At 32.0% G+C, this 12,541-nt stretch overlaps 1 protein-coding gene across 10 annotated transcripts in view; it reads right to left on the bottom strand.

Annotated features, from left to right (window-relative positions):
* Nucleotides 1-12,541, bottom strand: part of PCDH15 (protocadherin related 15) — an 801,855-nt gene that overhangs the window by 157,769 nt on the left and 631,545 nt on the right. For all 10 annotated transcript variants that reach the window (XM_063103018.1, XM_063103019.1, XM_063103017.1 and 7 more), the window contains 2 exons: nt 8,274-8,414; nt 5,872-5,984 (listed from right to left, as the gene is read on the bottom strand). In XM_063103018.1, coding sequence (XP_062959088.1) covers nt 5,872-5,984; nt 8,274-8,414 — 254 coding nt within the window. The remainder of the gene's footprint in view (nt 1-5,871; nt 5,985-8,273; nt 8,415-12,541) is intronic.

Raw genomic sequence — 12,541 nt, 5'->3', positions numbered from 1 at the left:
TGTCTGTTTCAGGTACTATAATAGCCCCAGGGAGCAAAGAAAATCAAATGAATACTTAAGAATTAATGTAAATCTGGCCATTATAAAAGAAAACATATATCTCTACGGGACAAATTGCTTTCCATTGTGACATTCCTCCTACCCTTAAAAATTACTTGAAGCCAACACATCAGGAAACAACTTCAGTTCACAGAATTTAAGGGAAGACAAAATTGAATATTTCTCCAATACATATGAAATATTCCCATATTATATATTATAAACAAGAAAATAATGTGTGCAATTTATATTTTAATAATGCCAACCTAAATTATTTTACCGAGTAAAAGGTGGCCTTTGTAAAATCCTTGAATAATTTTACAAATTTCATTATTTCTTTTTCAAAGAACCATTAACAGAAAGTAAGGAAGTTTTTAAATATGAAAGGGAAACAGAGGCATAACACAATTAAGTATGTGAAAGGAGCGTTAGGGTTTTTATTATATTACTACTTTTATATAAGTCAGATAACCTACTAATTATCTGTCATCAAAAACTTAGCTGGCAACCCAGTAGGTTTTTCTTTTAGTAAATATTAAAGTACTTACTATAATGTTACTATTTGTTGCTTGCCTATTATTTTGTGCTTTTATAATTTTAGAAGAAGATAATGATAGGTCTATTGTTATACTCCAGCAACCAAGCAATTACCAGTTGCTCAATATTTTAATGCTTTTTATTCTAAAAAAAAGAAAAATGGATTTTGTCTCTCTGTCAAGATAGGACTGGTACACTGGAAAATGTTATGCCAAATACTAAATACCATCTCTCAAACATTATTGATGGTCTTCATAAAGCTAGTTTACAGCTCATAACTCTCATTTACACATTACCGTAATGTTTTCTTTTTCTTTTCTTTTTTTTTTTTCCCCACTTTTGTGATCAAGACAATTAGACCTAGAAAAATGAAGGAGGTAATTAATTGTATCAAATTGCTAAATTTTATCTTGATGTCCAGAAAGATTTGGTTAGGAATATTTGATATTAATACTTGATAAACTGAAATCAGAATGTTTATCTGAGACTTGCTTTGAATTCAAAGAAAAGAAACATTCATTCTCTTATTATTTTAAAAACAATTTTATTTATTTTACCATACATCTTTAAAAATAAAAGTTTGTATTCTCTCATATCATTACCTCATGTGCCCCATTGTACATTTAATAGAAACCAGTCACTTAAAAATGACTAGTATACAATTAAAACCTATAACTTTTCTAAAATTACATGTTGAATGTGCTTTTCACCAACACCATATTCTCCTTTTGCTCAATAATAGAGGTGGTGCTAATATAAAGTTGCCTAGCTCGGAACAGTATTCCTCTACCCTGTTTTATCCAGGTGTGGACATATATCTAGATTTTTAAGATGAAATGTGAGCTGAAGTGAAATTTGCAATTCCCACCTCACCTGGTTAAGGAAATCTCTTGATTTGGACTGGCTGAAATGGCAATGACCGGAGTTATTTTGCAACAGAATGTTAAAGATAATAAACCCTTATTTGGCTCAGGTCCCTGGATGTCTGCATGGAAGACTGCATAAAGAAGAATTACTGTCAGCCTGAAATACTCACCTTACACTGTCATGTGAGCAAAAGTACATGGTTTTTAGTTCTTTAAACCATTGAAATTTGGGGGTTTCCTTTTACTCTATCTAATCTGATTATCCTAAGATTTAATGATTTAATGGCCACTGCAAAATAAATAAGACAACTGGGTCAGTTTTGGGAAGGGCAGAAGAGGTATGTGTCAAGAATTCTGCTTAAAATTTTAAGATAAATTAATTTTTTTTTCTTATAAGCCTCTCTAACACCTAGTCTTTGTTGAAAACTATTTTTTTCCTAAGGAGTTCTAATGTCAATTTTGAAACGAAGACATTCTTGGTATGTAAAAACCATGTGTACCTCATCTCACAGTGCTACTTAGCCTAGATTACCACTTTCCATTTGGAAACTATGAGTATCCTTATCCCCATACCTTACTTAAAACAGAAATCTTGCACTATTGTATGGTGTCTTCCCCAAATTTGATCAGAGGAAGTAGAAGTTTTCCCACCAGGAATAATCCCAACACAAGGAATCATTCTGATAGTCAAAGTTAATAACATTGTTTAGCATCTCTCAGATTTTTGTGCATGCAGCTTAGGCAGTGAATGAATTTGAAAAAAAAAAATATGAGAGGGAAGGAAGCATATGAAGTCTTCAGAAACCATTCTATGATTCATTTTTTTTTTTTTTTTTCTGTCAAGGAAGGAAACAGTGTTGGTCTTTACAGCAATCTGAAATGGCATCGGCATATTTCCAAAGTTGATGATTGAACATATGAAAAGAAAATGCAAGAATAAAAATGTTCTGCTACAAATACGATTTTAAAAAATAACAAACTGGGAAATATTGCAACATAAATGAGAAAGATTTGTAATATGATTAATATATTATGTGATTAGTTGTTTCCAACCAATAAAATATTGAACAACATATATCAATTGAAACAGTAGTAGCTAATATAGTAGACAAACCCTAAATTCCTTTCTCACATAACAGTTCATTGAGGGTATTCTTAGTTAGGTAGCTGTCCTCCAAGGTGGGATTTAGGGGCTCAGGTTCCTTTTATCTTGCTTTTATAATTGTCATCATTTGATTCCTATGTTTCCCTTGGATATTTTCTCCATTTCAGTCATCCGTAAGGGAAACAGTTAATAAGCCTGGCCAGGAAATGGTGGAGATCATTTGGTTCCACATTTTATTGGCCATAACTAAGTCACTTAGCAAGTGAGGTTAGGAAATGTAATCTAGTGATATGCCCATGAGATGGAGGAAAGGACTTAGGAGGCATCCAGACACACTGCTATGTGCTTCTTCAAAAATCTTCAAAATAATAGCGAGATAATTGAAGAAGAAAATCATCAGCTTTAAGGATTTTTTTTTAAAGTTCATTCCATATTTTAGTTCAAATTTAAATCTACTTAAGCATTTAAATTCAGCTATTTGCATTTATCCAAAAAGGAGTGTCATCTGCCCATATTTGGTATAATTTTTATATTATTTAAATTTTTGGAGTGTCTGAACAAATCAAAACAATCATTTCCAGTACCTGAGTACTACTGAATCCATATGACAATGATATTGATTTTTCCATAGGATTCTATCCATAAATACTAGGATTCAACAAGATTACCAAATTGCCTTTATAACTCAGAATAACAAGTTAACAGGGATAATCAAGAGCAGTTTTGGAATTGTTAGAAAAGTTCTGGAAGGTCAAAATTCTCCTTTATGTGATTGCTGTTAATTTTAGCATCAAATAATTGGCTAGTTTTTTTCATTAAATTAATAAATTTATTAATATAATTTATTTGCAGATAGTAGTAATATGTAGAGATGGTATGAAATGGTAAATTAGTCATTGAACAAAACATTTTTATTTCTAAAAAGTTGCATTAAACGAGGACCCTTTAAAAAGAGAACTAAATGAACAATGTCTTGATTTGATCCATGACTTGGCTTCAGTGTCACAATATTTTAGCTAAGAGAGATAATAAGCAATGTGATAATTTGAAACATCTGGAAGCGTACTTCTATTAATAAGGAAATGATGAGCTGCAAATGAAAGCCCCTCCCCCCCCAAACAGGACACCACTTACTGAGTTTATTTAAAAAAGAAGTGTTAAGCATTACACCTTTTTTTTCTTCTTTTGGGGCTCCCAAGGAATGACTAGATTTGGGTTAACAATTTCTGGAGAACTAAGGTGAGAATTTTGATGGGCTGAAACTAGGAGATTTTTTTTTTTTTTTTTTTTTTTTTTTAGCTAGTTTAGATACTAAGCAGATTATTTTGTGATTATCTGATCTAGAACAGTTACTTAGAAACACACCAAGTGAGTTTATATCCATCTTGGTTCTCAAGAACACCAAAGTAAACACATCCAGAGAAGTTCTCCAAAACCAGAAAACTCTATAGCCCATAGCAAAGAACTGGAGTCCACAAGTTACCATGCCAATAAGAAGGAAGAAAATTGGTAATAATGGACATGGGAGAGAGAATGACTTTTAAATCAGATTGACCAAGGATTCTTATTTTGTTTACATATAGTTTACATCTCAATTATTTACATATGTGCTATGAGGGATTTTCTGGTAATTATATTACATAATTTAATTATGTGCTAGAGTATTATAAAGACAGCTTTTTATAGAAGAAGAAAACTACTTGGTTCAATGTGGTCAGTGTTCCCAGTTAAGTCCCTCACCTACCTCATCCTGCAGTACCTCAGCCCCTGCTGCAGATTAAAATTCTTAGTTATATCTTAGAAATTATAAGTACTATAGTACAAATTCTAGAACTTGATAAAATCCTCCATTATCCAAAGTTGTTATTTTCTTGAGCCTCAAACAGTATCATTGTCCAACTTCTGATTTTTCTCTGGATATACTGAACTACCAAACTATTGTGGAATTCAGTGTATTCTCACAGGCTTTGTTTATACTTCTGTATATTGCTGATACTTTGGTGTGAAACATCTGTTTACATTTTTGTGGACAGGCTGAACTCTACTTTTCTTATAGCTCAAAACTCTGCTGATCATGTTCAAACATAGCTAAGTGTCTCTCCAACATGCTTCCTCAGTACTGTGATCTCCCTGTTATTGTGTTTTCATGGTATATTGCATTTTTCATATAGTTCTTTTTTTCCACCCCAGGGCAGTGAGCCTCTGGAAGTATTTATTGAAAACACAATTAAATTAAAATTTCTGTATTTCATAATTGCTTCATGTTTGGATAGTAGTAATAGCAAGGTTTATAAAACTCTTCTGCAAATATATATTATATATTATTATACATACGTATATATGTATGTATGTGTATATGTATTTAGAGAGAGACAGAGATACAGATATCGATGTTAAAGCCCTAATCCTTAATGGGTTGGTATTTGGAGATGGGATCTTTGCGAGGTACTTAAGTTTAGATGAGGTCATGATAAATGGGACGCTTATCATGGGATTAGTGTTAAAAAGAGACATCAGAGAGCTTGCTTTCTCTCTCCATCATGGGAAGACACAGGCAGAAGGTGGCTGCCTGTAAGGCAGTAGGACAGCCTGAACCTGACCACGCTGATACCCTGATCTTGGACTTTAGACTGCCAGTCACCAGAAGAGTGAAAACATAAACTTCTATTGTTTAAGCCACACACTTTATAGTATTTTGTTATGGCAGTCTGAGTTGATTACCTGACTGAGATATATATATATATATATATATATATATATATATATATATATATATATATATATATATACACACACACACACACACTATAAATTTAATGTATAATATAGTATGCATGTGTATAAATAAACTTAATATATTATATAATTTAACATATTATATATTATAAATTAAATTTATTTATACTCACTGATTAGATGGAAAATATTATTGCAGATTAAACATCAAAATTGGATATATTCTACCTGACAGTAAAAAGAAACTAATAGTCTACTTCCCACCATTGAGATCATCAAGCAGTTAAAATTTAAACCCAAACATATAATGTATTTTTCAAAGCTTGCTTTAATCATTTTAAAAGGATCCGTTATTCATCAAAGCTTTGCTGAAACAGGTATCTTTTATCCTAAATATGAAGATAGTCATATTAACTATCTTCAATTTTAAAATAAATATAATGTTATGTTAATTTAGTAAAGCTTAAAACTGGAATTGGCAGCCCACTTTACTGATAAATTCACATTATATTAATGTCGAGAGCCCCCCCTCCCAAAAAACAAACACTAAACACTTTATGCATTTCAAAATCTGATAGCAATCAATACCTATATTCCTCTTGTGTGAAACGTGGGATTTCTCCAGGATGTAAGACAAGAATTTTCACTGTGGCACTGCTGGACAAAACAGGCTCACCATCATCAAAAGCAACAACCACCAACTTAAAAAGAAATAAAAATTCATGTTAAAGATTACAAATATGAGGAAAATGAAAGTATCATTTGTATATGTATGATTTTAATCGTTGCTTTGCCTTTAGCCATTGGTTCCAGGACAGGGAGAAGTGATCATTTCCTCACTGCCTCCCACAATGATCCAGCCAGGTAGAGATAAGTATTCTTTTCATTTGCCACATGATAAAACTCAAAGAAGTTACCAGCTCTATGACTTATAAAAAAAAGCAACTACATGCACCATATATGATACTACATCTCTCTCCAATTATAGATTCCTTTGTCTTCCACAATTCCGTTGGTGCTTACAGTAAAAATCATGTGTTTCTATAGTACCAACACAGTTATTTATAAAGTGTTAAATTCAGTCACATCAATAGCAAAAATCTAATTAGCATGCTTATAAAAAGAAATTAATTTGTCCAGTGAATTAATTGTTTGCAAGATTATAGGCCCCAAATACTTCACCCTGGAGGATAAAATTGGAAATCTTTATGAATTAACAAACTATGGCTTACAATCTCTTAAAAATAATTAAACTATTGTTCATATGGTATAGAGGAAATTGTTCAAATGATGCACACTAAAAAAAAGCTTGAACCTTAGTATATAATATCTGTATATTATTTAGTACTACAAGAGCTTTTATAATTGAGTATTTTCTTTAATAGCCTATAACACCAAGAAGAATTCTAACATTTATTTAAAGACATCTTAACTATTTTTAAAACTATGTATTTCTCCAGAATGTATACTCTTTTGGAAGCTATAGGTTATGAATCTAAACTAATTCAATCCAGATCATAGAAGACCATGACCGAGGATTATCTTGACAGCTACAATTTGCCTTTGGGTTAATACTAGTTTACAGACGAAACAGTTATTCTAAACAGTGATAAAATCATGTGAGACACAGTGCTTACTGATATTTACAAGATTAACTGACAAAAATAGTTCCCTAGTGTAGAGTCAAGGACTTTATTCACAGTGACAAAAATTATTCTAAGTAACTATAAAAAATGGAAATGATCAAACATTTAATAATGGATTATGATAATAGATAATATGTTTTAAATATTTTCTTGACATGTAGAAACAAGCATTATTTTGTCAACTATATTTTTAAAATACATTAAAAGTGAAAGAAGTAATATGTTCCCTTCCATGCGTAGTTTTATAAAAAAAATAAAATTTAACAAAAATCAAATCGCTATTGCTGTTTCCGTAGAAGACATGTAAAGATTAAAAATTATAACAACACCCAGGTTTGAATGGTATTAGAAAAGTGGGTACTCATAAAATATGGAGAACATGCAGAAAGGGGTAATTTTTTTCAAATTTTCTTGAAGTGTAATATATCAAGAGTATATAAGCTTTATCAGCAATTCTGCTTGTAGGTTCTTGTCTTAAAGAACAAAATTAGCAAGTGACAATGTATATTAGCACAAGAAATTTCGTGACAGCAGAATTTACTGTAACGGAAAACTGGAAACAGCCTAATTATCCAACAGTATGGAAGTAGATTAAAAGAGAAAATATAATGGTATACTCATATTGTAGAACATCATGAAACCATTAAAATAACAGCATTAACAGTATTTATTGGCATGGAAAATATATTATCAAGTTAAAAAAGCAGTATGAATAATATGATTATGTTATTTTAGAACATATATTTGTATAGCTGTTTTCGTATGGGATGTCATAAGAATAGAGATCAAAATGGCAAATTCTAGTTATCTCCAAGTGAAATATCAAATGATATTTTCTTTTTACTTAACTGTATTTTCTAAGTTTCTATGAGAAAATGATGTTTTATAATTTTAAGAAATTAAAAAGGAAAAAATAGTAGAAAAAAAAATAACAACTGTCATCTGTTAACCCAGAATCGTGGTTACTAAAGGCTGGGAAGGGAGTAGGGAGAGGCAAAGGTTAGTTGATGCATACAAAATTACAGCTCGATAGAAAAAATAAGTTCTAGTAGTGTACAGCAGGACTAGGCATCTATAATTAGCAATAATTTATTGTATGTTTTCAAATGGCCAGAAGAGAGGAGCTCAAACATTCTCATCACAAAGAAATGGTAAATGTTTGTGATGATGAATATGCTAATTACCATTACCCTGATGTGATTATGACACATTGTATACATGCATTGAAATATAACTCTGTACCCCATAAATATGTACAATCAATATGTGCCAATTAATAAATAAATAAATTTATTTTTAAAAAGTCAAATGTCAAGTAGACCCATAAGAAAATGACACACTGACCTTAAAAATTGTTGTTGGTTCTTCATTAAGATTGACTCGAGTTATTACTCTTCCAGAATCTTCTTCCACATCAAAAATACTGGCAGGGTAAGGAAACTGGACATCGTCTACTCTATACCTCACGCGACTTGCAGGTAATCCCTAAAATGAAATTATATATTATTAACTTATTGTCACAAGATGAAAACAAAGGGTAGTGATAATGTTCAACTGATTTTTAAAATGTAGGTCTTTTTAGAAGTGAAAAACCATATTTTATGATTTCATACTTTCAGGGTGGAAATGCAGCAGAATCTTTATTTCTAAAGGATAACTTAATCTGAGTTAATGAAGTGTCTTTACTACAGGTTATTTAAAAATGATTTATGTGAGAGAGACAATTAGTAGTTGCTTTGAGCATCTTCTCTTCCACTTTCCTTTGATTATATGAGTCACATCTGCCTCCCAAAACATCTAGTGTGTCCTTAATATTTTATCTTCAGAGGCAATTATAAGTTCTTTTAAAATTATGTTTATTTGAACTCTGTGATACTCAGAGAATGATAAAGTGTGGAAGATTGTGGTAAAATAGAGGAAGGGACATAGAAGGGAAGGAAACAAAAATTATTTACTATCTACATTTTGCTGACTACCATGCTAGGTGTTTCCATAAATCTTTTAAATTAATCCTTGCAACAATCCTCTAGGATAGTATTAACAATAAAGATGACAGCAATGATAGCAAAATAATGATTTCTGACATTTGTTGAATGCTTATTGAGTGTAAGAACTGTCCTAAAGATGATGCATGTGTACTCCATCACCCATTTTATAGCTTATATACTTGAGGCTTATAGGGAGTTAAAGAATGCAGAATTGTTCCAGAGATAGGCCAAGATAAGTTGGAAAACCAAACAAAAAATTAATTTTTAGATAAATAAATTAATATTTGATCACTTAAAAAAGAGTCTAAGTGACTATAATGAAAGTCAAAATTTTGTTAAATATTCTCATTTATATTAGGGTTTAGATTGGTTTTATTTGGAATTATATAGGGTGACATTGGGGTGAGCACTACAATCTTTTCAGTGCTTAGAGTTTATAAATCTGCAAAGTCCCAGAAGTCAAGTAAACAACTTAGTCATGGAACTAGTTTGTGGTAGAGTTTGACTTTAAACCCAGACACCACATTGCACCATTAAATTCTATGGAGGAAATAAAACCAACCAACCAAACAAACAAAAATCCTTCCTCTATTTGTCATTGTTCTCCTGCAGAAGAAATAAGGACATTGCCCTCACAGGCTGTTGATTTGGTTGGACTTAATGACATTTTAGTGTAAGTATGGTTTTGAGAACATTGCTCTTTGTAATTTTCATCTTCATGACTGTGAATAGAATTTGGCATTCATGTTGGTTTCTGAATCACAGTTGGGCTGTAGAATAAATGTGTTAGCCTTCAGGACTTGTACAATTCTCTAATTATTATCTGTAATTCCAGTCCTTTTATACACTACACGTCACAGTTGATTACCATCTCCTTGAACACATTCTTTATTCAGCTTTTCTCACTCTTCTGCCTTTCCTTCTTTCTATCTGCCTGCTCTGCCTCAGACTCTTTGTTCGATCCCACTTTTCTTGGCTACTAAATGTTGGAGTTTCCAAAGCTTTGTCACAAGCACTTCTATCTTCTCTTTCTCTACTCTCGGCCCCTTAGAACCTTTCCAAGTCCCATGCCTTTATATATCTTTTATTTGTTTATAACTCCCAAATTTCAATTTCTGAGTGAACTCTCAATCTTTAAAGTCCATACTAGTATATATAATTGTTAACTAGACGTTATATATTCAACTCAACATATCCAAAAACAGAATCTTCATTTCCTTTCCCAAACTTGTACCTTCTCCTCTCTACGTGAGAGGCCCCATTTTTTACCAAGGTGTCTTATCTGCTTGGGGTGATCATTGATCCCTTCCCTTTCTTTCACACTCTGTAACCAAACGATCACCGTGTCCTGACAATGCCTCAGTGAAAACAGGCCCTCATGTCTTCTCTAAATACCTATTTCCTGTAGTGGACTCTTTCTTAATTGGTTCTCTGCTTCCATTCTATTAAATTTATCTTTTAAAAATATAAACTTTCTCATAAACTTTACTTAAAACCCTCCAATGATTTCCTATGGTACACACTAATTAAATCCAAATTCCTTACGGTGGGCTGTCAGATCCTAAAAACATCTAGTTTCTGCCTATCTGTGTAACTTCATCTCTCTGCTCATCCCTTTTCCACATTGTCTTTGTTCCTGCTTCACTGTCTTGTCTTTATTCCTGCTACACTTGTCTCACAAGATTTTCTGCTACTAAATCCACCCTCCTCTTTCCCAGGCACTCTCTCACACCTCCTTCTAAATTATTTTTCTTCAATGAACCTGCCTGAAATCATAGCATATATTTGATGTGTTTATTTGTTTACTGCTTGTCTCCCACGTGAGAATACAAGCTTCACAAGGGGAGAGACTCTATCTGAACACCTTGACTGGTTCTGAACCGTATAGGCACTCAAAAGGAGCATGCAACTGAACGCACGAGTTACTAAACAACAATATGTCAAGAATGCTCACGTGCTGCAGGACATAAACATATATAAAGGATGCTCAGACACTGCAAATGATATTTAAAATATTTACATAATTCAAGATTTTGGAAATACAGAACACTGGAGAAATCTTAAGGGAATGTTAGAAAACTGTCAGTTCTGGAATAATATTTGCATATGAAACACTGATTTCACCTAGTGGTGAATGGTCATTTTAGTCACTATGGAAGTATGGAAAAGAGACATATTTATTACAAAATTCATTTTCAACTTAGACAAAGTCTGACCTGTTATAATCACAGCAATGGCAATGTAGCTTGCATTTTAATAATAATGATAATGAAAAGAGTTGTTGGCTATTGATTTGCGTGCTTCACTATGTATCAGACTATGTGCTTACATGCATGCTCACATTTATACTTATAAGAAATCCAAGAATTGAACATGAATAGTGCCCATGTTTTGCAAATCATGAAATCAAGCCTTTAAGCATTAACTCATTTCCTAGAATTTTCTTAGTTGGAAAATGGCAAAGTTACTACTTGAATCAAACTTTCTTCATACTAAATCACAGGTCCTTAAACATTAAACCAACAATATTTATCTATGATGTCTGAAAAGCAATAGTACTTTAAAATAGAAAACCATGTGAGCAAAATTACTAGAGAGAGATGCTTTAGAATGTGATGCCCTAGTAAATCTTGCCTTTGTACACTGTCCAGGAGGGTATGCATCACATACTTTTTGTTGCCTTTAGATGAAGAGGCAAATGATAAAAGAGCAAAATTACATCATAAACTGTTTCAAGAATAAATTTTCAGAGTTTCAGCTAGCATTAGTATCCATTTGTTCTGCAATATAGTAGCTAAAATTACTTATGATGATTACGAATTAGCTATCAAGACACTTATGATACGCTAATTATAGGCATCATGCTGTCTTTAATAAGGCCAAGGTATTTGGAATTATGCCTTTAATTGACAAACTAAAAAGAGAAAATGTTCTTGTCTTATGGAATCTTATTTCTCAGATGCCTAAAATTTTTGCTATCCAGAACATCCTAAGACTTTCCTAAAAGACAGTCACAGATAAGACTATATGTATATGAACATGAACATACATATTATATGTTAGCTACATTGATCAACATTTTAGTCTATGATTTGAGTTATTCTATAAATTGCCACAACACCATGAAAATTTGGCCCTTATAGGACTTGGATAGCGTACAAGAGGCATTTTAATGCCTCCTCTTTCACTCTTGTCATCAAGGCACCACATTTTATTTTATATCACCTGATATAATAGCTAAAATAAATATCTGAGATAATTTAGACTTTCCTTTAAGCATATTCAAAGCTTTTCCCTCCTTCTCTCCTGTCTTTCCTCCCTCTCTTCTTTCCTTCACTTTTTTCCCAGCCTCCCTTCCTTCCTTTCTTTTCTTCTTTTCAGATTCATTTAAAAACAGTCTTGCTTTTATAGTTAAACATTTAAACCATAATACAGAGAAAGATAATCGGCTTTGGGAAACAGCTTCAATCAATACTACTGACATTGTCCCTATTACATTTACAACATGAATCAGGTCAAATGCATAGTTTCAAAGTCATAAAAATTACTGTGGCTTTGATCTTAAAAAAAGAAAAAAAATGACATTTTTAAACCCCAAATTTCAAGCATACTAAAAAGAAACAG

This window comes from Cynocephalus volans, chromosome 7 (assembly GCF_027409185.1).
Source record: "Cynocephalus volans isolate mCynVol1 chromosome 7, mCynVol1.pri, whole genome shotgun sequence".
NCBI classification, from domain to species: Eukaryota; Metazoa; Chordata; class Mammalia; order Dermoptera; family Cynocephalidae; genus Cynocephalus; species Cynocephalus volans.
This window is presented reverse-complemented; position numbering and strand designations above follow the sequence as displayed.